At 45.2% G+C, this 26,215-nt stretch overlaps 1 protein-coding gene across 4 annotated transcripts in view; it reads left to right on the top strand.

The window, feature by feature from the left end:
- The window catches only part of neil1 (nei-like DNA glycosylase 1), a 44,692-nt gene extending 18,682 nt beyond the window's left edge, over window positions 1-26,010 (top strand). For all 4 annotated transcript variants that reach the window (XM_048617117.1, XM_048617118.1, XM_020519826.2 and 1 more), the window contains 6 exons: window positions 279-378; window positions 850-974; window positions 9,336-9,363; window positions 14,228-14,304; window positions 23,604-23,817; window positions 25,663-26,010. In XM_048617117.1, the coding sequence (XP_048473074.1) occupies window positions 279-378; window positions 850-974; window positions 9,336-9,363; window positions 14,228-14,304; window positions 23,604-23,817; window positions 25,663-25,757 (639 nt within the window). In that variant the 3' untranslated portion in view covers window positions 25,758-26,010. The remainder of the gene's footprint in view (window positions 1-278; window positions 379-849; window positions 975-9,335; window positions 9,364-14,227; window positions 14,305-23,603; window positions 23,818-25,662) is intronic.
- The last annotated feature ends 205 nt before the right edge of the window (window positions 26,011-26,215 follow it).

Below are 26,215 nucleotides of genomic sequence, written 5' to 3'. Positions count from 1 at the left end.
TCTGTGTGTTCAACAGCCACTTATGAGAGGGTGGGGGGCGGGGGGGGGGGGGGTGGGGGTGGGAGGAAGGAGCCAGTAAACCCTGGGACACGTGAATTACATCAGTGCAAGATGCAGTATGATTGGGGCAGAAAATGGTTCAGAGAAGTAAGATGGCAACTCAAATTGAAACGGTCTTCTCTCAAACAAGGTTGTTCTAAGTTAGTAGATGGCTTCAAGCACTTTGGAGCTGTGTGACTTGTGTAGCTCTTCACATCTCACCTATCTTTCTATCTCAGACGAATGAGTTGCCTTTGAGCAAGAAGATAAAGATAAAGATGGAGAATCCTGATCTTCTTGAGCTTTGTCACATGCTTCCGATGGAGGTTATTAATTTGGGTAAGATGCGTGCGCTTTTTGGGTTCACATCCTTCTGGCCAAAACATGAACTCTGTTGCCTTGTAGGCGCCAATCAAGAGTAGGCCATTCAGCCCCTCGGGTGCACTCCACCTGGCTATAGCCTCAACCCCACTTTCCTGTCTCATCCCAATATGCTTGAACATCCCTGTTAGTCACGAATTTCGCTAACTCAGTCATAGCGCCTCCCCCTGCCTGCGTGGGAAAGAGGATCCCACAGACTCATGGTCTTGACCTCCATCCTAAGTGGGGGTGGGGGGGTGTCTCCTAATAATTAAACCATGTCTCGTCGATTGAGTCTATCCCACAAGGGTGAACTGTCAGTGCATAAGGTCTCTGCCAACCACCATTTTCAGCCTAGGAAAGGAGGCTTGGATCTTTTCAATAAAGAAGTTAAGAAAGCAGTGGTCAAGCCTCTTTTTAACCCTCACTCTTCCTCTTGCCCAACTGCAGGTGGCAAGGGTTATGATCCCGAGCATGTAGGTGAACCCTCTGCCTTTGAAGACTGGCTCCAATGCTACTACGTCGATGGAATGCAGTTGTTACGTGACAGTAATGGAAGAACCATTTGGTTTCAGGTAATCAGAATAGCTTCACAGTGATTATATTTGATTTATTATTGTCACGTGTGCTGAGATACAGTGAACAGTATTGTTTTGTGTGCTAGCCAGACAGATCATATCTTACATAAATACGTGAGGGTCATACAAGAGTGCAGAATATAGTGTTACAGCTCGGATAAAGATCAACTCTTAATGTAATGAGACATCCGTTCATAAGCCTGATAAAAGAGGGGAAGAAGCTGTTCATAAATCTGTTGGGACATGTTTTCAAACTTTTGTATCTTCTGCCGGATGGAAGAGAATATAAGCAGGGTGGAAGGCGTTCTTGATTATGTTGTCTGCTCTCCTGAGGCAGCGGGAAGTGTAGATGGAGTCAATGGATGGAAGGCAGGTTTGCGTGATGGACTGTGTTCACTTTCTCTGTAATTTCTTGTGGTCTTGGGCAGAGCAGTTTCTGTACTAGGGCAGTGATACATCTGGATAGGATGCTGTCTGTGGTGCATCTATAAAAACTGGTGGGAGCCATTGTGGACATGCTGAATTTCCTTAGCCTCCTGAGGAAGTAGAGGTGTTGGTGTGCTTTCTTGACTGTAGCGACGACATGGATGGATCAGGATAGATCGTTGGTGATATTTACACTTAGCAACTTGAAGCTGTCTACCATCTCCACCTCAGCACCATTAAAACAGAGAGGGGTGTGTCCACCACTCCACTTCAGTCGATGACCAGGTCCTTTGTTTTACTGACATTGAGGGAGAGATTGTTGTCTGTACATCATGCCACTAAGCTCTCTATTTCTTTCCTGTCCTCTGCCTCATTGTTGATTCAAAATCTTCCCCCCTCCTCCCAAGCCCTTCATGCCAACATCGCCCCCCCACCCTGCCAATCTGAGTGCCCAACTGGGCAGGTTAAGTACAATTTTATTTGAAGATTATCGACTGGTTTCCGCTCCTAGAAGCGTCGGTTAAAGTAGAAAATAGAATCTGACCGTTCGTTGGGAGGCCATTTGAGTCATCAGACCTATGCTGGTTCTTTGGAAGTGCAGTCAATCCCCATTCCCACTCCCCCATTCCCACTCTATCGTCACAGCCCTGGAGATCTGTCCTTGCTCCTGTCTGCTTATGTCTCTCTTAAGATCATAAGAACCCAGTGTGTTGAAAAATAAAATTCTCCTCTCTATTCACACTTCCATTTTACCAATTCCCGGCCCTTCATTGTTGTGTTCCAGCATGGTCTCTTGTGATGCAGTGGTAGTGTCCCTATCTCTGAGCCAGGAGGTTAAGTTCCCATCCGTTCTAGGGGTATATCATGACATGTCTTAACAGTATCTACACTGTCCTAGCTTTTATTGCTCAAGCCCACAGCAATATGAATTGCAATCAATGTTAATATCTGGCCTTTAAAACTGTTCCCTCTAGAGGGCAGTGAGGGTGTTAGAGTGTTTTAACCAGTGTTACGAGGGGAAAACACACTGCCAAACTGTGGCTGTATTTTCTCGGCAGATTTTTAGTCCGTTCATATCATCAGGTCATGACACAAAAAAGGAGGCCGTTAGCCCATCACTCAAATGATTAATTCTCACCAACAGAAGAGAAATCTAAGCGCTATGGAACATCTTTTGCGAGGTCTGTGAATGTACATTTTACCTAATTTACAGCTGATTCCACAGCTCTCCCTGCGATAGGGTTCAGCTTATGGGTAGTTGTATTTTTCATTTCTTCCATAAGAGAGAGATTTTCATCTTGGGAATCATCAGGACACAATTGCAAGAATACCAAAGCACTCAGATGAATTACTGTGACATCATGCCTCACGGTCTGTGCTGCCAAGCAACGATTCATTCTGTGAATACTTCCATTTATATAGCACCGGTTGTCATCTCAGGGCATCCCAAAGTGCTTCGGCCCAGGAAAGTACTTCTCCAAATTCCTACGCAGCAGCTAAATTGGGCACAGAAAGCTCCCACAAACAGCAACAACTAGATTTGTTCTATTGCTGAAACGAGACAAGAAGGTGAAGTTTCATCTGCCCGCTAGTCAGGACTGGGTTGCGAGAAACGGACATGAACCCAGGGATGACATACAGCATGGGAAGATGATGCTAACTGGAAGGGCTGTCATTGGCTGGAGGTGTATCAAGAGCAGTTAACTGTCAATCCGAGCTGTCACGCAGATTCGGATTGGTCGGGATGTTGCCGTGGGGGCATGGGAGAGGTCGGCCGTTTCCGTGAGCCCATTTTTTTTCCTGAAAAGAAGTGCAATGTCTGTCCAAATTCGTTTTGCCTTTGTAGAACTGTGTATCATCGAGCACGTGCATCACATTGGGAGCCCAATTCAAGATGATCTTGAAATGGTGTAAGCCTTAGCGCAGTCTGGATTATTTAACAAGTGATTTCCTAAAACAGAATGACCTCGAGAGGTGGATATACTTTTTGAGGCTTACGAGCATGTGCAGGTTAATTCATCTGCCATCCATTTACCTTGTGCTCACTTGGTCCCTGCCTGGCATTGCCTCAGATTTAATATTCACATTCATGTGTTCAAATCCCTCTGCCCCCTATCTCTATAACCTCAACCCGCTGAGAAGGGCCACATTCTGAGAATTCTGTGCTCATTCCAGTTCCTGCATTTGTGTATTGACCGCAGTGGATTGCACTTCCTGATAAACTTGCTGGCACGTCCTTGAGAGCAGATCCATATTTCCAGGGGATTTAACGTAGCGCGTGCAGGGCGCCCATTCGAGGAACATGGCCTGGAACCCCGCCGTTGTGGCACCAGGGAACTGAGCTCAAGAGGTGCGAGGTATCATTGTGTTCACGCTCTGCTGCCAGCCGCTGACCTCTCTCAGACCTGATCAATCCAACGTCGCTCAATCCCGTTGGAAAGTTTCAAGAACACTAACATGGCGCGCATCAACGTTTCTCCCTCCCCCTTCACTCCACCCTCCATCCCAAGCAAGATGAGAAAGGAAATATCAAAGGGCCTGCCTCTCGTACCAGGGTACGGCTAGGTGGGGGGGTGGAGGGGTGTTGGGGGTGTGGGTGGTAGGGGAATGTTGGTGAAAGAAGGAGAATCTGTTTTGCTGCTACCTCGGTCATGTATGTAATAACCTCACTCCCATATGGTCTCGCTAATGGTATTATCATAGCAACCGGTCAGCCCCTCTGATCTCACACGCGACTGGACACTCTGTTCAACTTGAGAAACGAATGCAGAAATTTGCTGGAAAAGCTCAGCAGGTCCAGCAGCGTCTGTGGAGAGAAATCAGAGTTAACGTTCCAGGTCGAGTGACTCTTGCTCAGAATGGAGGTGAAATTAGAATGTGGTTTGCACTGTTGCTTCTTTCTTTCCCCACTGCTCGTGAGAAATCAGAACGGAGGGAGGGTCTGAGGAAGGGTCATCGGACCCGAACCGTTCACTCTGATTTCTCTCCACAGGTGCTACCAGACCTGCTGAGCTCTTCCAGCAATTTCCATTTCTGTTTCTGTTTCTGTTTCTGATTTACAGCATCTGCAGTACTTTCGGTTTGTTTGTCACTGGAGTGTCTTGGATCACAGGATGCATCCAAGCGGTTCTTTTCTGATTCAGTTAAATGTAGTTAAGAGAAGGCTCGACAACAGCAATTTGCTTAAATACCAACATTTAGTGAGTCATAATTAAAAAAGGAAAATAGAAAGGAACATTTATTAAGGAAGTAAAAAGAATGAAGAAGAGAGGAAAGAAACAATAAGCCTCACGCCCTTTTGCTCGTCGGGGACCCCTCGATTGATGGCCCATCTGGAGGCTGAGGATCGTTCCTGGCACCGTTCGTGATCCCGGTCCAAGGTGAAGTCCAGCGACTTGGAATGAAACTCTCTCTCTCATACGGTGCAACACATTGCCAGCACAAAGACAACAGAAACAGCAGACAAAACTAGTTTAGAAAACACTGCTACAGAAAGAAACAAGCTGCTGCTGCTGTCCTCGGCCCATAAAAGAATGTTCACAGGACACATCCGAGGTCGTGCAGCTTGTCGAGTATCATCAGCAATTTTAGCCCTTCGGCCCATCCTCTTCGTGGAGACAGAGTCGTAGAGGATTCTGCTGAAGCGTTTGCCCTTTCTGCTGGAAGCCTGCACTTTCTCCATGCGTCTGAGTGTTGGTGAGGTGTTGTAGCTGGCCTCCGTGCTTTGCTGCTGAGTTATAGAAAACATAGGAGCGTGAGTAGGCCATTCAGCCCTTCAAGCCTGCTCCACTGGTAGATTTGATCATGGCTGATCATAACCGTCTGTACTCGGAACCCCTCACTAAATGAATCCAGTTAGATCAACTGTTCATACCTGCTTCCATCACAACAGTACGGGGCTGTTTGTGGCTGATCTGTTCTACGTGCCCGTTTTTTAAAAAGTGCATTTATATAGCACTTGCCACAATCCAAGGATGTTCCAAAATGTTTTTTTTTGTTCATTCATAGATGGGACATGGGCATCATTGACCAGGTCAGCTTTCATCACCCATCCCTAGGCTCCCTTGTGAAAGTGGTACTGTGCTGCCTTTACAACAGCTGTGCTGTAGGTAGACCCACAGTGCCCTTAGGGAGGGCTTTCCAGGATTTCGACCCAGTGACAGTGAAGGGAAGTGGCATAATTCAAAGTCAGAGTTAACGCTTCGATTCCAGTGACCCTTCTCCAGAACTGTTTCTACATCAGGAAGGTGAATGGCTTGGAGGGGAACTTGTAATTGGTGGTGTTCCCATGCATCTGCTGCCCTTTGTCCTCCTAGTTGGAAGATATAGAAGATATAAAAGTTTATTTACACGTACTAACAGATTCAAGAACAGCTTCTTCCCCACTATTATCAGACTTTTGAATGGACCTCTTCAATGTTAATGTTGATCTCTCTCTGCACTTTTAACACTGTATTGTGCACTCTGTTCTGTCACCCTGAAACACTTGTATTGTATAATTTACCTGTAAAGCACGTAAGACAACACTTTTCACCATACCTCAGTACGTGATTGTAATAAATCAAATCAAAATGGGTTTGGAAGGTACTGTCTGAGGATCTTTGGTGAATTTGTGCAGTGCGTCTTGTAGATAATACACACTGCTGCTACTGAGCGTCGGTTGTGGAGGGAGTGGATGAGGTGCAAATGAAGCAGGAATTACTTGTATTGCAAGAAATGAAATAATATTTTGAGGTGAGGTCACTTTAGTAATCTCGGAAACACAAGAGCACAGCAAGTTCCCACAAACAGCGTGGTCACAACAGGATGGTCTTTCTTCTGTGAAGCTGATTGAAGGATGATAGTGGCCAGGACACTGTGCAATAGGTACAGATCATCTTCAAAATAGCTCACTGGGGCTTGTTTTTATTTTTAAAAAAAGGCTCACCTGAAAGGGGCTGTCTTGGACTCTGTTTAATATGGGCTTCTGAAAGGTGACCCCTCCAACAGTGCAGTGCTCCTGTGGTGTTGCACCCGGCCTCAGTCACGTGCTGACATTCCTGGCCTGGGGCTCAGAGCTGTGACCCGGAGGCCAGGAATGCCGATACCGAGTCACAGAAGTAGCCAACCCTCCAGGTGGCTGGGCACTTGGTGGAGAGGCATCAGACCCGTGGAGAGGCATCAGACCCAAGGAGAGCTACTGGAACCAATCATCTGTACAGCCTAGATACCGCTGAATAGAAGGAGTCATAGAGAGAAGACAAAAGGCTGTCCTGTTTGTACTGGCCCTCTGAAAGAGCAACGCATTTACCCCCGCTCACTCACCTTTTCCCTGTAGCCCTGCAGTTTTTTTTTTATCAAGTTAATTCTCATATGGAAGTAACTATAGAAACTGTCTCCACTGCACACTTGTATTTGTGTTGCAGTTGTTGTTTATGGGGGGCAAGATGGCTCAGTGGTTAACACTGCTGCCTCATAGCGCCAGGTACCCGCTTTCAAATCTACCCTCGGGCAACTGTCTGTGTGGAGTTTGCACATTCTCCCCGTGTCTGTGTGGGTTTCCTCCAGGTGCTGTAGTTTCTTCCCACAGACTAAAGATGTGCAGGATAGGGTGGATTGACCATGCTAAATTGGCCATAGTATCCAGGGAGGTGCAGGCTAGGTGGATTATGGGTAATGCAGGATTCCAGGGATAGGTTAGGGGAGTGGGTCTGGATGGGTCGGTGTGGACTCTATGGTTGAATGGCCTGCTTCCACACTGTAAGGGATTCTATGAGATCTATCTACTTGCTACATTTTAAAACAAAAGTTCTTCATTATGTCACCTTTTGCCAATCACTTTAATGCTTCTGCCAATGGAGTCAGTGCCACCCTGCCCCCCCACCCCACCCACTTGGTTTGATAGACATGCTAGTGATGCTGCTGGGCAGCTTTACATATGTTGCTTAATGAGCCAGCTCGGTGCTGTGTTTGTAGGGAATAAGCTGGCTACCTGGAAAGTTGGACGTCCAACAGGACAGGGGCCATAGGTAAGCAAGTGGGACGAGAGTCACCAAGAGGGGAGATGGTGGTGATGTCACTGAACGTGTGAACCAGGGGCACAAGTGAATGCTTTGTGGGGCAGGGCTTCAAATCCCACCACAGTGGCTGGTGTAAATTGCAGTCATTTCATTGGGGTAACTATTACCCCACAGGAGTGTCTTGACATGCCCTATATTAGTGTCAAGCTTAAACCGTGAGCAGTAGGGGCCTCTTGTGATGCAGTGGTACTGTCCATACCTCTGAGCCAGTACGCCCGAGTTCAAATCCTACCTGCTCCAGGGGTGTGTAACTACATAGTGTCATATGGGTATACAGGACGGAAACAGGCCCTTCGGCCCAACTCATCTGTGCCAACCAGGTTTCCTAAACTGAACTAGATCCATTTGCCTGTGTTTGGCCCATATCCCTCTAAGCCTTTCCTATCCATGTACCTGTCAAAATGTCTTTTAAATGTTGTAATTATACCCACCCCAACCCACTTCCTGTGGCAACTCGTTCCATATATGCATCCCTCTCAGTTTGAAAAAGTTGCCCCTCAGGTCCCTTTTAAATCTTTGCTCTCTTACCTTAAACATGTGCTCTCTAGTTTTGGACTCCTCTACCCCAGGGAAAAGACCATTCACCCTACCCGTGCCCTTTTAGATTTTATAAACCTCTATAAGTTCACGCCCCAGCCTTCTGCGCTCCAGGGAAAAATGTCCCAGCCTATCCAGCTTCTCCTTATAACTCAGCCCTCTCGTCTCGCTAATATCCTTGTCAATCTTTTTTTGCACCCTTTCCAGTTTAATAACATCCTTCCTATAGCAGAGTGACCAGAATTGTGTGCAGTACTCCAAATGTAACCTTACCAATGTCTTGTACAGCTGTAACATGATGCACACTCCTGTGCTCAGTGTTGTTACTGATGAAGGCAAGTGTGCTAAACACCTTCTCCACCACCCTGTCTACCTGTGACGCCACTTTCAAGGAGCTATGTGCCTGCACTCCGAGGTCTGTCTGTTTGATAATACTGTCAAGGCCCTACCATTAATGTGTGAGTCCTGCCCTGGTTTGCCTTACCAAAATGCAACAGCTTCCATTTGTTTGAATTCAACTCCATCTGCCATTCCTCAGCCCACCGAGCCAGTTGATCAAGATCCCATTGTACTCTGAGATAACCTTCTTCACTTGCCCACTATCATCTGGTGTCATCTGCAAACTTGCTAACCATGCCTCCTATATTTCTCATCCAAATCATTCATATAAATGATGAACAACAGTGGACCCAGTACTAATCCTTGTGGCACACCGTTGTCTCTGAGCGTAGATAGTGAATAGAAAATATCTAGACGGTGAGCAGATGACTGGGCACTATTCACGAGATTGCCACTAAGAAGGATCATGTAATGTGTGGGACTGTAGGAATCCCCATTCTACATTGAGAATTAAATGTAGGCTTCCAGTTGGTATTAGCAGAGAACCCAGTCACGAATTTTTCAATCAATATATTGAGGTTAGGGAGCTTGTTTGATATTCCATTTCGAGTTCAGTTGATTAATGTTAAGTTAAAAGCTAGTCCTTCATGATCACTGTCATCAATTGATATTCAAGCTCATCTGGTTCAATAATGGCCTTCAGGGAAGGAAATCTGCCATCCTTACCTGGTCTGACCTACATGTGACTCCAGACCCACAGCAATGTGGGAGACTCTTAACTGAAGTGTCTGAGCCAGCCATTCCTTAAGGGTCACGAGGTTTGGGAAACAGATGGTGACCTTTCCAGAGACACCCAGTTCCATGAAAGAAACCGAACTGAATGACTCGCGTGGAACAGTAGACACTTGATGGGCTGAATGGTCTGTTTCTGTCCTGTCAGATTCTGAGTAGCAGTTTATTTTAACGAACTTCAACTTTTTTTGTCTCTTGATTTTAGGGAAACCCAGGACCCATGGCACCGAAAGGTGAGTATGATCGTTTTTGTGGGGTTCATCTGTGTTTTACACCCGTTATTTAAAGAAAAATGTTAATGATTCTTATTGTCTGAAACTGGACTTTGCTGTTGCTGTCGTTACCCTTTTGCCTGTTGTATTCTCCTAGCGTCTGCTCTCTGACCACGTCACCCAGTGTGACTGCTCCCATACAGGGCCTGACTATGCCAATAACAAAAATTGAGATCTTGCTAGGCTGAACTTTAAACTATTGAAAATACCACGAGCCGATAGAGAAATAAAGAGGTTAGAATGCTGACGTTGGTCATCTGTGAGTCAGCGAAGTTTAAGGCCAGATTTGATGGAGATGTCATTCCGGCCTTGTGTTACTACTTCATGGCTACGGCAGCCGTGTTTCCATCTGCCTGAACCTCTGCAGTTCCTTCTATGAACCCTTCCAGCTTCGTTTAAAAATTAGTGCTTTCACCAGGCTTTGGGACACCTGTCCTATTATTCCTTCCAAAACCATAGTTTCCTGGCAACGCTCCTGCGAAGCATAACGCCAGAAGAAATAGGCACAGGAATGGGCCATTCAGGCCCAGCATTCAATCAACAGGAGCATGGCTGATGGGATATTTCTCACATCCATTTTCTTGCCTTTTTCCTGTAACCCTTGATTCCCCGACTGATCAAGAATCTATCTGAGCCTTGAACATAGGCAAGGACTCTGCCCCCACAGCTCTCTGTGGAAAGGATTTCCAACGACGCTCAACCCCCTAAGAGATGAAATCCCTTCTTATCTCAGTTTTAAATTGGTGCCCCTTTATTCTGACACTACGTCCTCTGTTCCTAGACTCTTCCATGAGGGGAAACATCCTCTCAGCATTTACCATGTCAAGCCCTTTAAGAATCGTACATATTTCAATGAGTTTGCCTCTGACTCTTCTAAATTCCAGTGGGTAGAGTCCCAACCCAGTGTTCGTAAGACAATCCCTCCACACAAAGTATCATCATAGTGAATCTTTTCTGAACTGCTTTGGACAAAGTAATATATTTTCTGCTCAGATGTAGTCTCACCAGCACCTTGTACAATTGCAGTGAGACTTCCTTGCTGTTATACTCTAACCCCCTTTAAAATAAGGGCCAACATTGCATTAGCCTTCCTGATTACCTGCTGCCCCTGTGTGATAGCTTTGTGTGTCTCGTGCAGTTTGGGATGTCTCAGTATGCTATATAATTGTAAGTCATCATTGTTCTCAATTCAGAACACTCAATAAGACAAAAAAGTAACTTGAGGGTAACGGGTAAAAACAAGAATTGATTCCTTAGACCCTATGAAGGTGATAGTTATGCCTCAGTTTTGCCTCTTGAATCAGGAGATCATGAGTGCAAGTCCAACTCTTATGCCTGTAATTTATTTCAGTGCAGTATCGAGGGAGTGCCTTATTATCAGAGGTCTGGTTATTCACACGAGACCTTCTATAGGAAGGATAGTTGTAAGCTGGAGAAGGTTCAGAAAAGATTTGCCAGGATGTTGCTGGGACTGGAGAGACTGAGTTATAAGGAAAGGCTGGGACTTTTTTCCCTGGAGCATCGGAGGCTGAGGGTGACCTTTATACAGGTTTATAAAATCATGAGGGGTATACACAAGGTCATGGTTTCATTTGCTTTATTGTACCCAAGTACAGTGAAGAGTTTTGTTTGCGAGCAGTACAGGCAGATCATAGCAAACAAGGATATACAGATCATGGGGTGCTTAGACAGAGCAAGGCATACAAGGTTACACTGCACAGGAGATGCACAAAGCAATGTTAACATTATTTAAAGTCAGGGAATCCATTCATCAGTCTGATAACAGCGGGGAAGAAGCTGTTCCTGAACCTGCTGGTGTGTGTGTTCAGGTTTCTGTATCTTCTGCCTGATGGAAGAGGTTGTAGGAGGTCATCACCGGGGTGCGATGGGTCTTTGATGTTGGCAGCCTTTCCGCGGCAGCGAGCCATGTAAATGGAGTCTATGGATGGAAGGTTGGCTTTCGTGATGGTCTGGGCTGTGCACACCCCCTTCTGTAGTTTCTTACGTTCCTGGGCAGAGCAGTTACCATACCAGGCCGTTAGGCACCTGGACAGTATACTTTCTATGGTGCATCTGTAGAAGTTGGTAAGGGACCTTATGGTCATGCCAAATTTCCTGAGCCACCTGAGGAAGAAGAGGCGTTGTTGTGCCTTCTTATTTGTCACATTTATGTGGGAAGTCCAGGACAGGTTGTTGGGTATCGTCACTGTAAGGAACTTGAAGCTGTCAACCCCCTCAACCTCCGCTCTGTTGATGCTGATGGGGGCGTGTCCTCCTCCTTTCTTTCTGAAGTCCATGATCAGTTCTTTAGTTTTGCCGGCATTGAGAGAGGGGAGGTTTTTCACTAGGATAGGGGTGTTCAAAACTAGAGGGCATAATTTTAAGGTGAGAGCAGAAAGGTTTAAAAGGGACCTGAGGGGCAACATTTTCAGACAGAGGGTGGTTCATATGTGGAATTAGCTCCAGAAGAAGTGGTAGATACAGGGGCAGTTACAACAGTTAAAAGACGTTTGGACAGATGCATGAATAGGAAAGGTTTGGAGGGATACAGGCAAAATGCACACAAATGGGACTGGTTTAGTTTGGGAAATTTGGTCAGCATGGACGTGTTGGAACGAAGGGTCTGTTTCTGTGCTGTATGACTCGATGACTTTAAACTGCAGTACTATCTTCCAGGAGATAGCAAGAACTGCAGGTGCTGGAGGCAGTCAATACAGTTACATCAGCTTTCCTGCTCCTCTACTGCTGCCTAACCTGCTGTGTTCCTCCAGCTCCACACTGTATTGAGCACTGTCTTCCATCTCTGGCTAAGATGTAAATAGTGCAGCATGTGACGATAAGCTTGTGCATTCGCAATAGTGTTGTCATCTTCATGGTGCCCCCTCATAAACCCATCATACTCTGAGATGACGGCATAATGTCACTGGAATAGAAACTCATGTGGACGTGAATTCGAATTCTAGCACGGCACGAGTGGCATTTAAAGTCGAGTGAACAAAATCTGGAATTGAAAGCCATCTCTGTAACAGTGTCCATTAACCGGTGAGTCGCAAATACCCTCTAGGGAGGTAAATATGCTGCCTCTAGCACACTGCCTTGTGGGGGAGTCTTATGTGCCCTTCGAAAGAGCCAAGCAAACTGCTTAGTTCAAGGAAACTGGGGATAGAGCAACACATACTGGCCTTGCCAGTGCTATACACATGGCTTCCCCCTCAAACAACTAAAATAAAGAATCCATTTTTGATTCTGAATGACATTATACTGCAATGGACTGTAATTGCAGCACTGCAGTCATCCAGCACCATTCTCTGAAGACTAAACCTCAAACTAAGTTATTAAAACTGTAGCCTATTATTTGCAGCATTGTACTTGCCCTGAATATAAAGTAAATGTTGTTTGCGTCATCCAGAGCTCAACATAAGCAAGAGGAACAAGATCTCCTACTTTGGCTGAACCCTTTACAACATTTGGGACTCCACGCTGGGCTCAGTAGTTTTGATGTGGAGGTGCCGGTGTTGGACTGGGCTGGACAAAGTCAGAAATCACATGACACCAGGTTATAGTCCAAAAGGTTTATTTAAAATCATAAGCTTTCGGACTATAACTTGGTGTCATGTGACTTCTGATTTTATCAATACGTTTAGATCACAAACCCCCCTTCCTGCCTTTAGTTTACGTGTTCATTTCTTTTTCCCTCACTTCATTTCTTTTAGCACTGCCTTTTTCATTTTTCACAACAAATTGTAGTCATTTTGTCTCTCCTGCCACCTGCCCTATTGCAGACCCTCCCCATTGTACATGTTCCCAGATCTTTCCCAGATTCTGACAGAAGGTGTCAGACTCTGTGGTTTTCTCTCCTCGGAAACGGACTGACATTTCTCCTGTGTTTTTCTATTTTCACACGAGCCAAATACTGCGGCTGCTGGGAAATCTTCAAACGCACGCGGAGAACACTGGAGAAAGTCAGCAGGCCTGGCCGCCACTGTGGAGAGAGAGAGAGAAAGTTAGCATGTCAGGCCTTCCATCAGAATTACCATTGGAGTACTGTGAGGGACTTCTTGATTATCCACCAACTCCTGTTTGGTGAGAAGGTTGACTCAATTGATCCCGAGTCTGGAGCGATTCTCTTACGAGGAGAGAGTGAGCAGTTTGCGCCTGTATTCAGTGGAGTTTAGAAGCATGAGAGGCAATCTTATTGGAAGATTCTTAGGGGACTTGACAGAGATAGATGCAGAGAGATTGTTTCCCTTTGTGGGAGAGATTAGTACCAGAAGGTGTAATCTCAGCGTGAGGGGTTACATACTTAGGCAGGAATTTCTTCTCTGAGGGTAGTGATTGTGTGGAATTCCTTACCACAGAGGGCTGTCAAAATTGGCTGAGATAGATAGGTAGACTTTTGATCACTAAGGGGAATTGAGGGTTATGGGGAAAAGGCAGGAAAGTGGAGTTGAGGATTATCGGATCAGCCATGATCTCATTGAATGGTGGAGTGAAACATGGAAACATAGAGGATAGGAGAAGGAGGAGGCCATTCAGCCCTTCAAGCCTGCTCCACCATTCATCACGATCGTGGCTGATCGTCCAACTCAAGAGCCTAATCCTGCTTTCTCCTCATAACCTTTGATCCCAAATGCTGTATCTAGAGAAGACTTGATGTGGGCTGAATGGCCTAGCTCTGCTCCGGCTAGGTGTTATGGCCAATGCAGTCAGTGGCTACATGGGGCAAGTATCCTTTCTTATCAAAGGTCCTGGGGCTCCACAGTGTTTTGCAATCGCAACTTTTGTTTTCCTTGAAACTGAATCATCCCCAATTGATCTCTTGAAGGATCCAAGACTCCTAAGCCCAAGTCTTGGGGCAGAAAGAAAACGGATGGAAATGGAAAGAAGACATCCACATCCGAGGTGAGGTTCCCTTTAAGACCAGAGAGCAAGTGGCTGACCTCAGCTGTATGAATGTGATGAGAGTTGGCACAAAATGTGATCTTACGCAAGTTACTCAGTAATCCGTGCGTGGTTAGAGGATGCTTGCTCAACTCCCTGAGGAAGGGAATGGGGATTTTCATTGTATTTTCTTTACATCCTTAAAGCTGTATCTCCTTTGCGCTTGATTGAAAACTGAATGACTTCTTTCTGCCTGCCTTTTTACTCAACGCATTTCAAAACTGAAAAATTCTAATGAAGAGATTTACCATTTCCTATCCCTAGGACTCTCTGGAATTTTTTCTCCTTCACCTTTTTTTTTTCTGGATTCCCAGCTGTGTGTGGAGGTATTTGGAGGGGGAAATGGGAAATCTGGATAGTGCGCTGTTCAAAGTATCACCACTTTTTATCAACCACTGCAGCTTTTAGAATGTAGAACAGTACAACACAGAAATGGGCCCACGATGTTGTGCCAAACCTGATGCCACATTAAACTAATCCCTTCTGCCTGCCCTTGGTCCACATCCCTCCATTCCTTGCGTATTCATGTGCTTATCGAAAAGCCCCTTAAACTCCTCTATTATATTTGCCGCCATCACCATCCCTGGCAAAGCGTTCCACACTCCTACCACACTCTGTGTAAAAAAAGTTGCCCTTCATATCTCCTTTGAACTTACCCTCTCCCACCTTAAGTGCATGCCCCCTACTATTAGACATTTCAACTCTGGGGAAGAAAGATTCTCACCGTCAACCCTATCTATACAGCTTAGATTTCTATCAAGTCTCCTCTCAGCCTCCAGAGAAAACAACTTGAGTTTTTCTAGCCTCTCTTTATAGCTCATACCCTCTAAACCAGGCAGCATCCTGGTTAAATCTCTTCTGCACCCTCTCCAAAGCCTCCACATCCTTCCTGTAATGTGGCGACCAGAATTGAACGCAATATTCTAAGTGTGGCCTAACCAAAGCCTTATAAAGGTGCAGCATGGCATCCTGACTCTTGTACTCAATTCCCCGACCAATTAAAGGCAAGCATGCCAATACGCCTTCTATACCACCCCATCTACTTGCGTGGCCACTTTCAGGGAGCTGTGGTCTTTATTAGAAAGCATTTGGGATGTGGGAAGTCCTACAGAAATGGAAGTGTTTTTATCTTACGAAGAAAGAAGTTGTCAGTGCTGGGCATCAGGATTAAGCGTTGACTTTTGAATCTTAGGGAAGTGAAACTTGATGGTGAGGATCTGAGATTGAACTGGCTTTCCGAATCAAACTCTCTATTTTACACATTTGTGGAAAAGTCAGATTTTTAAAACCAGTTTGTTTCAGGCTCAATGTCTGGGCTTTTTGAGCAATTTTGAATGGCTGAGATGCCCTCTGGTGGATGTGAGCCCTGTGGCATCATGAAATGAATTTGAGCCTTTTAGTATTGTAAAATAAACCCAGTAGTTTGTCCAGTATTCTGAGCCACGTGGTAATGCAATGAAATCTTAGCCTGCTGTTACATTTCAATTAGAATTTCCAGAAATATTCTTCCTTAGCTGCATGTTTGAGTGACATTAGCAAGTCTAACTTTACTATAGTACTATGCAAAGTTCCAACAATATTTTCTCCCTTTTCTTAAAATAAAGGGAAACTAACCAATGTTTATAATCTCAGCTACCAATTTCTGCCTCGCTGCATCTCGTGACACATGGTAGCTGAAGGACATTTTTTATCGTCTGTTTTCTGGAGCTCATTTTCACTGGAATGGGTCACAAATCGAGAGTGAGATGGAATATTCTCCACTTGTTGGTTTGAATTGAATAGAATTAGCTTTATTGTCACGTGTACTCCAATGAGCACAGCGAAAAGTTGACAAGTCGCCACTTATGGCATTATTTTAGGTACAACGGTACCTAGCGACAGAATCTTGGCACAAAGCAGAAAAATAAAACAAGGTTAAATGTTAAGGCTCTTCTTACTTAAAAGTAGAAAAACAAAGAAACACAGTTTAAGATCACAGTCCATAAGTGATTGGCCATGCCGGGCTCTCACTCCTCACAAGGGTTTCACTTTCACCCCACCTCAAACTACCGACTGCTTCGGGCCTCCCGCTCCCGCTCTCGCCCCTGGATGCCTCCCGCTCTCGCCCCTGGATGCCTCCCGCTCCCGCTCCCGCTCCCGCCCCTGGATGCCTCCCGCTCCCGCTCCCGCCCCTGGCTGCCTCCCGCTCCCGCTCTCGCCCCTGGCTGCCTCCCGCTCCCGCTCTTGCCCCTGGCTGCCTCCTGCTCTCGTCCCAGGCCTCCCGCTCTTGCTCTCGCTCCTGGCTGCCTCCCACTCCCACTGTTGCCCCGGGCGTCCCGCTCCCGCTCTCGCTCCTGGCTGCCTCCCGCTCCCGGTCTCGCCCCGGGCCTCCCTCCAGCTGCCCGTTTTCTAATTTGATGGGGAGATAGGTGCTGGTTCCAGTTGGAGCTCTAGCCAATCTAGAGGGACAGGCTGATGTATCTTGGAGGATTGTTGAGTTGGGGGAGCGGGGGGAAGATTACAGGTAAAGAGGGGGCAAGGCCACAGGGGGAATGAGGATGAGACTTTTTTAAAAATGGCCCAGCTTCAACAACACTTGAGAAGCTCCAGGTGAAAGCAGCCGTTTCGTTAGCACCTTGAACGTTCTCTCCCTGCACAACAAATGCACAGTGTGCGCCATCTGCAAGATGCCCGGGCCTCCCGCTCCCTAAGGCTGGCTTGGCAGCACTTTCCAAACCTACAGTCCCTATCACCTTGAAAAACGAGGGAATCAGATGTAACAGAAACACTGCCAATTGCAAGTTCCACTCTAAATCACACACGGTCCTGACATGGAAATGTGTCACTGTTCCTTTGGTGTTGTTGGGTCAAAATCCTGGAACTCCCTCCTTTAAAAGTACTTTGGGTACTGGTCCGACAGCACCTGGACTGCCGCGATTCAAGAAGGTATGGCATTTTGGCAAAACAAACAAAGACAAGTAGGGCCTTGGGTAGTGTGGTAGAACAGAGAGACCTAGAGGTTCAGGGACATAATTCATTGAAGATTACGTCACACATAGATAGTGTGATTAAGAAGGCATTTAGCACGCTAGCCTTCATTGCTCTGTGTTACAGTACCAACCGCTACGGGCATGTGGTGGGAAAACATGCTGTCAAGAATCCTCCTTTCTCCTATTTTAAAGAAACCAGTGATCCAATTTAAGGCACATTAGGATTGACAGTCTCCTCAGAGGCAATGTCACAGAAAACCAAACTTTAGAAGAAAATGTATCAATTTATATGAAAATTTCACTTTGAGGAGGGACGATACATCCCAGCCCCCATGGTGCCCACTGATCGAAGCCAGAGGCTTTAGCTTTGAGTCCATGGCAAATGTTGTTGTCTCAGAGTCTCTCCCTCTCTTACTACCTGCCGTGGATATGTGTCAGAAGGATTTACGGCTTAAAAGTCAACTTGTTTCACTCCATTATGAAAGCAGCTTCTTCAGCTTTTAACTACTCGAGGGTCATAGTCATGCAGCACGGAAACAGACCCTTCGGTCCAACAAGTCCATGCCGGCCATTATCCCAAACTAAACCAGTCCCACCTGCCTGTGCTTGGCCCATATCCCTCCAAACCTTTCTTATTCATGTACTTATCCAAACATTGTAACTGTACCCACATCCACCACTTCCTCTGGCAGTTCATCCCACACACGAACCACTCTCTGTGTTAATAAAAAAAGCCCCTCATGTCTTTTTTAAATCTTTCTCCTGTCACCTTAAAAATGTGTCCCCTATTCTTGAAATCCCCCACCCTAGGGAAAAGACACCTGCCATTTACCTTATCTATACCCCTCATTATTTTATAAACCTCGAGGAGATCACTTCTCAACCTCCTATGCTCCAGTGAAAAAAGTCCCAGCCTATCCAGCATCTCCTTATAACTCCATCCTTCCATTCCTGGTAAATCTCTTCTGAGCCCGCTCCAGCTTAATAATATCCTTCCTGTAACATGATGACCAGAACTGGACACAGTATTCCAGAAGACGCCTCAACACAACGTCCCAACTCTTATTTTCAAAGCCCTGAGCAAGAAGGCAAGAGTGCTAAATGCCTCCTTAACCACCCTATCTCTATGCGATGTAAACTTCAAAGGATTATGTACCTGAACCCCTAAGTCTCTCTTTTCTACAACATTGTCCAAGGCCCTACTTTTAATTGTATAAGTCTTTGTTTGTTTTACCAAAATGCAACACCTCACATTCCTTCAAATTAAACTCCATCTGCCACTCTGCAGCCCATTGACCCAATTGATCAAGATCTCTTTGTAACCTTAGATAACCTTCTTCTGTTTCCACTATACCACCAATCCTGGTGTTATCTGCAACCTATGAATCCTATTTTATATATTCTTATCTAAATCATTCACACAAATGACAAACAAAAGTGGACCCAGCGCCGATCCCTGTGGAAAACCAGTGGTCATGGGCCTCCAGTTCGAAAAACAACCTTCCACCCCCACTCTCTGTGTCCTGTTGTTAAGCCAATTTAGTATTGATTTGGCAAGCTCACCCTGAATCCCATGTGATCTACCTTTACTAATTAATGTGAAACCTCATCAATGGCTTTGTAAAGTCCAAGTATACAATGTCTACCACTCTGCCTTTGTCCATCCTCTTGGGTTACTTCCTCAAAAAACTCAGCCAAGTTTGTGAGGCACTATTTCCATCATACAAAACCATGCCGACCATCCCTAATCATTCCTTGCCTCTCTAAATGCATATCAATCCTACCTTTCAGAATCACTTCCAGTTTGGGATTATGGTCCGCACGGATTGGTTGGACTGAAGGGTCTGTTTCCGTGCTGGATGACTCTCTGACTCTGACTCAACTTGCCCACCATCGAAGCCAGACTCTCAAGTCTATAGTTCCCAGGCTTCTCCTTGCATCCCTTCTTAATCAAAGGCACAACATTAGCCACTCTCCCGTCATTCGGCACCTCACCCGTAGTTAAAGATGATGCAAATATTTCTGCAAAGGCCCCAACAATTTCCTCCCTAAGATCCCACAAAGTCCTAGGATACACTCAATAAGGTCCTGGAGATTCATCCACCTTTATATTTTCTAACACCTCCAGCATTTGCTCTTCTGTAATGTGAACTGTTTTCGAAACATTGACACTTATTTCCCTGAGTTCTGTAGCCTCCATTTCTTTCTGTACTGTAAAAACTGGCCCTAGATTCTTCTAACAATTGTAACACAAGATTTAAAACAATGGTTTTAAGTCCACGTAGCCTTTGGTTCTGAAATTGCTGAGGGAGACTTTATACAAGATTCAATGAAAAATTGCCTTTTTTTTGTTGACAATTGTCAGAACCTATGAAGTTGGTGTTTGAGCAATTGACTCTTGCGTGAATGTCAATGCAGTATTCCTGTTTTTCAATCCTGGCATGTCTGATCAGAGGGATCCCGTATGTGTCTCGGTATGTATGGGGAATGGGTGACTTCATCTTGTATTTGAGGTTTCTGGTTTGGATTCTACAAATATTTCACACTGCTCAAACCAAGCTATTGAATGCTAATGGCTCCCAGATACTGTTCAAATGGAGCCAGATTCATTATCAAAACATAAAGCTGCCACATATTTGTAAGTTTTTGTTTTAAACTCCCAAAAAAATCTCAGTAGCTCGTGAAAGTTTATTTAACTCTCTGGTCTCTTTTGCGCTGTTGAAAATTTAATGCAGTCTTTTTAACTCGTTTTTAAAATTCGTTCTTGAGACATTGCTACCATTTGCAAGGTTGATGTTTGTTGCCTGGTTTCTTAGCATCATTAACACTGCTGGAGTTATGGGATAGGGGCACTGTGGATTGGAAGCAGCGTAGAAAGTAGAGTCTGGTGTTTCGTGGTCGCTTTCAAGAGGGCAGAGAGTCAACCTAACCCTACCATAGTCATAGGGTCAGAGAGATGTGCAGCATGGAAACAGACCCTTCAGTCCAACTCGTCCATGCTGACCAGATATCCTAAATTAAATCTAGTCCCATTTGCCAGCATTTGGTCCATATCCCTCGAAACCCTTCCTATTCATGTACCCATCCAGGTGCCTTTTAAATGTTGTAATTGTACCAGCCTCCACCACTTCCTCTGACATCTCGTTCCATACACACACCACCCTCTGTGTGAAAAAGTTGCCCATTAGCTCCTTTTTAAATCTTCCTCCTCTCACCCAGTTTTGGGCTCCCCTGCTCTAAGGGAAGAAAAAAGACCTTGACTATTCACCCTATCCATGCCCCTCATGATTTTATAAACCACTATAAGGTCCCTCCTCAGCCTTCAACGCTCCAGGGCAAATAGCCCCAGCCTATTCCGCCTCTCCCTACAGTTCTGGCAACATCCTCATAAATCTTTTCAGAATCTTTTTAGGTTTAATATCTTTTCTTTAGCAGGGAAATCAGAATTGAAGGCAGTATTCCAGAAGTGACCTAATCAATGTTATTAGTTGTATCAGCAATGTTCTTTTGGAACACCATAATTTCCTGGACCTGAACTTGAGTATACAAGGTATATAGTCATAGAGTCATATGGAAACAGACCCTTAGGTCCAACTCATCCATGCCAAGTTTCCCAAACTAAACTAGTCCCATTTGCCTTCATTTGGTCCATATCCCTCTGAACCTTTCCAGTTCATGTACCAGTCCAAATGTCTTTTAAATGTTGTAACTATACCTGCATCAAATTTGCGGATGACACAAAACGCAAACATAGTGAAAAACAAGGAACTCATAACAGTCTTTCGAAGGATGTAGACAAACTGGGCATCTGGGCACAATGCTAAAATAAAACAAAGAACTGCTGGCAGTCGGAAATAAAACTCAGCAGTTCTGGCAGCACCTGTGGAGAGAGAAGCAGAGCTAACATTGTGAGTCCAGTGACTAAATTCTGAAGAAGGCTCACTGGATTTGAAACGTTAGCTTTGTTTTTATCTCCACAGATGCTGCCAGACCTGGAGAGCTTTTCCAACAATTTCTTATTTCGTTGAGGCACAATTCTAAACCAGAAGGCAGCAAGCCAAGAAATCTGAAAGTGCCAACACAATCTCTGAAAATAGCAGGGTCAGTGGAGAGAACTATTTATTTTAACAAAACAGAAAAACAAAGTCCTAAGGAAAGAACCTTCAGGAAATGCTGGTTTAGACTCGGCTCGAGTATTGAGCAGCACGTTTGATGAAGGGTGTTGACACCTGGGAAAAGGTGCAGGAAAGAACGTTGGGCATAGTAAACAGGATTCGGGGATGTCCGTTATTCCGAGAGTCTGGGGAACCTGGGATTGTTCTCCACCAAGCGCAGAAGGTTAAAGGGGAGATTGAACAAAGGACAAAGAAAATTACAGCACAGGAACAGGCCCTTCAGCCCTCCAAGCCTGCGCCAATCCAGATCCTCTATCTAAACTTATCGCCTATTTTCCAAGGATCTATATTCCTCTGCTCCCTGCCCATTCATGTATCTGTCTAGATCCATCTTAAATGACGCTATCGTGCCCGCCTCTACCACCTCCGCTGGCAACGTGTTCCAGGCACCCACCACCCTCTGCGTAAAGAACTTTCCATGCATATCTCCCTTAAACTTTTCCCCTCTCACCTTGAAATTGTGACCCCTAGTAATTGAGTCCCCCAATCTGGGAAAAAGCTTCTGGCTATCCACCCTGTCTATACCTCTCATGATTTTGTAGACCTCAATCAGGTCCCCCCTCAACCTCCATCTTTCTAATGTAAATAATCCTAATCTACTCAACCTCTCTTCATAGCTAGCGCCCTCCATACCAGGCAACATCCTGGTGAACATCCTCTGCACCCTCTCCAAAGCATCCACATCCTTTTGGTAATGTGGCGACCAGAACTGTACACAGTATTCCAAATGTGGTCGAACCAAAGTCCTATACAACTGTAACATGACCTGCCAACTCTTGTACTCAATACCCCGTCCAATGAATGAAAGCATGCCGTATGGCTTCTTGACCACTCTATCGACCTGCGTTGCCACCTTCAGGGTACAGTGGACCTGAACACCCAGATCTCTCTGTGCATCAGTTTTCCCCAGGGCTTGAGAAGAGTTTCGATCGGAGTTGAGGTGAAAACTGTTTCTAATGGTAGAGGATTTTGTAACCGTGCAGATGTAAGGGGATTTGCAAATCCGAGACAACCTGAACAGAATGTGTTTGACCCAGATCTTAAATGCGCTGCCTGAGAGGGTAGTGGGAGTTGATTTAGTTGTAACTTTGGAAAGTCGATACTTATAGAATCACACAACATGGAAACGGACCATTCAATCCAAACGGTCCACGCCGACCAAAATCCCAAATGTCTTTTTAAACGTTGTAACTGTACCTGCATCCATCACTTCCCCTGGACATTCATTCCACACACAAACCACTCTCCATGTGTAAAAAAAACATTCCCCTTCATGTCTTTTTTAAGTCTTTCTCCTCTCACCTTAGAAATATGCTCCCCAGTCTTAAAATCTCCCACCCTAGGGAAAAAACACCAGCCCTTCACCTTATCTATACCCCTCATGATTTTATAAGTCTCTGTAAGGTCACCTCTCAATCTCCTACACTTGAGTGAAAAACGTCCCAGCCTATCCACCCTTTCCCGATAATTCAAACCCTCCATTCCTGGCTATGTCCTGGAAAAGAAATCACAGGGCTGTGGGAAAGAATGGGATTAATTGGATAATCTACCAAAGAGCAGGTATGGATAAGATGGACCAAATGGTCCCCCTTGTGTCGGATTATTCATATCTAGTTGTCCCTGGTGAGCCATTGTCTTGAATTACTGCAGTCCATGTAGTGTAGGCACACCCAAAATGTTAATAAATAACTGCATTTCATAGGAGAGAGAAATGATGCTGCACTTTTGGAATGGGATCATTCTGTGCATGGATTACTGCTGCACCTCCAACATTTTGTACATTTAATAATGCTGAAATACACTTTGGGACATGCAGTGTGCTTTAGAAGTTTTATTTGTCAACGAGCAGTAATAGCTAGTCATTTATAAACACAAGTCTGGCAATGTCTGTAAAACAAGAAAAATAGTTAATGCTTTGAGTCCAGAATGAATCTTCTTCAAAAGACTTGTCTTCAGTGCTCGAGACATTAACTCTGTTTCTCCATCTCTCTCTCTCCACAGATGCTGCCAGACCTGCTGAGTTTCTCCAGCATTTTCTGTTTCAGCTCAGATTTCCAGCAACCGCGGCATTTTCGTTTCAATCCACCATTCAGCGCAGTTTTTGTTTCGTCGATAGGATTCCGACTCGAGCAAAGGGAAGGTGAAATCGGAGCAGCGGAAAACTCGCAAGGTCCCCACGGATCGTTCCCAGAGGAGGGGCCGGAGCTCCAGAGTGGATAGGGGGCAGGCTGCCGAGATGGTAGAGGCTGGCAAGGGAACTAGGAAAATGGCTGCTCGGCGTGGGAAGAAATCGGTGGCCAAACCATCACCTCCCACGGAGGCTGTGACAGGTAATGAGGCAAACTCTCAGCTGTCGGATGAAGAAGTAGGATTGAGCAAGTATGGAAGGATAGTCAGAATCAGTGGGCAACTAGATTTTCCACAGAAACTTTAGCATACCAATGCGAGAGATTAAACTGGAGTTTGTTTTCATTCATGCGTGCGATGAGGGCGTCACTGGCCAAGCCAGCGTTTATTGCCCATCCCTAATTGCACAGAGGGCAGTTCAGAGTCAACCACATTGCTGTGGGTCTGGAGTCACGTGTAGGCCCGACCAGGTGAGGATGGCAGTTTCCTTCCCTATAGGATATTAATGAACCAGATGGGTTTTTCCCGACAATCGATAGTGGATTCATGGTTTAGACCCTTAATTCCAGATGTTTTCAAGTTTGAATTCAGATTCCAACCACCTGCCATGGCAGGATTTGAACCTGGCTCCCCAGAATATTGTCTGGGTGTCCAAGTTAACAGTCCAGCGATAGTACCACTAGGCTATCCCCTTCCCTAAATTTCAAAACCAAAGTATCAAATCGCCCTAAAATGGATATAAATCTGTGAAAATGCCACAGTTAAGTTTGTACAAAATACCAGTGAAATAACTCCACAGAGGTTGGTATCCCATCACAAGTCCCTCTTTATTTACACATTGGGGGGCCCCTGACGGTGGTCCAGCTTTCTCAGAACCAGCTCTCGGAGTGAGCAGAACCTCAGACACTCCTCTTTGTATCTGTCAGCCAGGGCTCCCTGATTGGGCCAGGTTAACAGCCCCAATCAGGGGACTTGTATTCTGTGAGGTCCAGCTGGCTGACCTTGTTACAATCACTATAACCATGACACATGCAGTTTGTGCAAATAACTCCCTCCAGCACCAAGGCTTGTTCGAAGTGAGCTTTCATTATTCTACATTTTGATTATTTAAAAGTGTTTTTGACTTTTTTTTTAAATTTTACTAGCCTACTGAGGAGCTCAGTAGCTTTCATCCTTTCATCTCTGGAGAGTAAGAAGGGCTGGTTTCTGCTTCATACTGGAACATAGGAGCAGGAAAAGGCCATTTAGCCCCTCTGAGCTGCTTCACCATTTATTACCTTGTAGCTAATCTTCTGACTCAGCCGTTTATGGCACAGAGGATTCCATTCACCCCATTGCGTTTGCACTGGTCAGCAAAGATTGGACTACGCTGATCCCATTTTTCAGTTGTTGGCCCATCGCCCTGGAATCTTCAGCAATGGAAGTGAATTTCTAAAGACTGCTGAAGTGTTACGAGAGTTTCTGATCCAACTTTCCTTTCAGGCAGTGACTCCCCTCACCCTCCGAGCGAAAAGCCTCCACCTCACATCTCGTCCTAGCCTCCTGCCTCTCACCTCAAACCTGTATGCCCCCTGGTTATTGATTTCTCTAGTGATGGACAAGGTGCGTTTAATGTCTACCTCAAAGCCAGGTTTCCACATTTCTGATTGGAATTAAAGTCTTCTCCCTGGACGTGAGGTTTGCCGCACTGATATATTTATTCAATGTGCTCTGACTTCCTTCCCACAAAGAATTGTTTCATTTCTTTTTGGCCAAGTCTCTGGTTTGTTCATATTTATGTCAGAGCCCAGTTCAAGATTGCTCTAGAGCTAATGGTGGTACAGTGGTCAAACTGGATTAGCGTCCTAGTGGCTGAGACTAATCCTCTGGGACTTTGGTTCAAATCCTTCTAAGGCAGCTGGTGGTGGCATTTAAATTTAATTAATAAAATGTGGAATCAGTGACAACTAGGCAGAATCGACATGTCGGGCCGAAGGGTCTGTTTCCATGCTGTAAACCTCTATCGCTCCATTGTGTGAATTCACTGTTCTCTCTCTCTCTTTTTGCAGATTCTGAAAGCCTGAACAAACAACAAATGAAATCTAGAACCAAATCGAGGAAGCGGGCAACAAACGCTCTTGTAAAATCTGAATCTTTGGATTAGAGCGGTTTTTGCAGAGCTATCGGCAAGCAGATCAGGAGCTACTTTGCACAATTGCATCTGTTGGGTTACATTCCCAAGGAGATGACAATTCCTGATTTCTACCCATCCACTGCTCCCCGCCCACCCTTTGGACTACATAGTGTGAACCTCGTTAAGCAATAAGTGGTTTTTTAAAATTATATTCTATTTTTTAAATGTATGTCTAGTTGTTTTTTTAACTGGAATAAATTCTCAGCCATGTTTTAATTAAAAAGAGTGGCCACATTTCTAAAGTGAATAAGCCAAAAAAATTGTCACTAACAGTGTAAGGAGTTTATCAGAACTTGGGTATATCTTAGAAAAATGACTGGATGGTTTATTGTAAAGGGAACGGAATGTAAAATAAAGAAGCGTTATTGCAACTGTGTAGAAGAAGAAATAGGAGCAGGATTAGTCCAATTGGGCCCATCAAGGCTGCC

The sequence above is a fragment of the Rhincodon typus genome, chromosome 36 (assembly GCF_021869965.1).
Source record: "Rhincodon typus isolate 14 chromosome 36, sRhiTyp1.1, whole genome shotgun sequence".
NCBI lineage: Eukaryota > Metazoa > Chordata > Chondrichthyes > Orectolobiformes > Rhincodontidae > Rhincodon > Rhincodon typus.
This window is presented reverse-complemented; position numbering and strand designations above follow the sequence as displayed.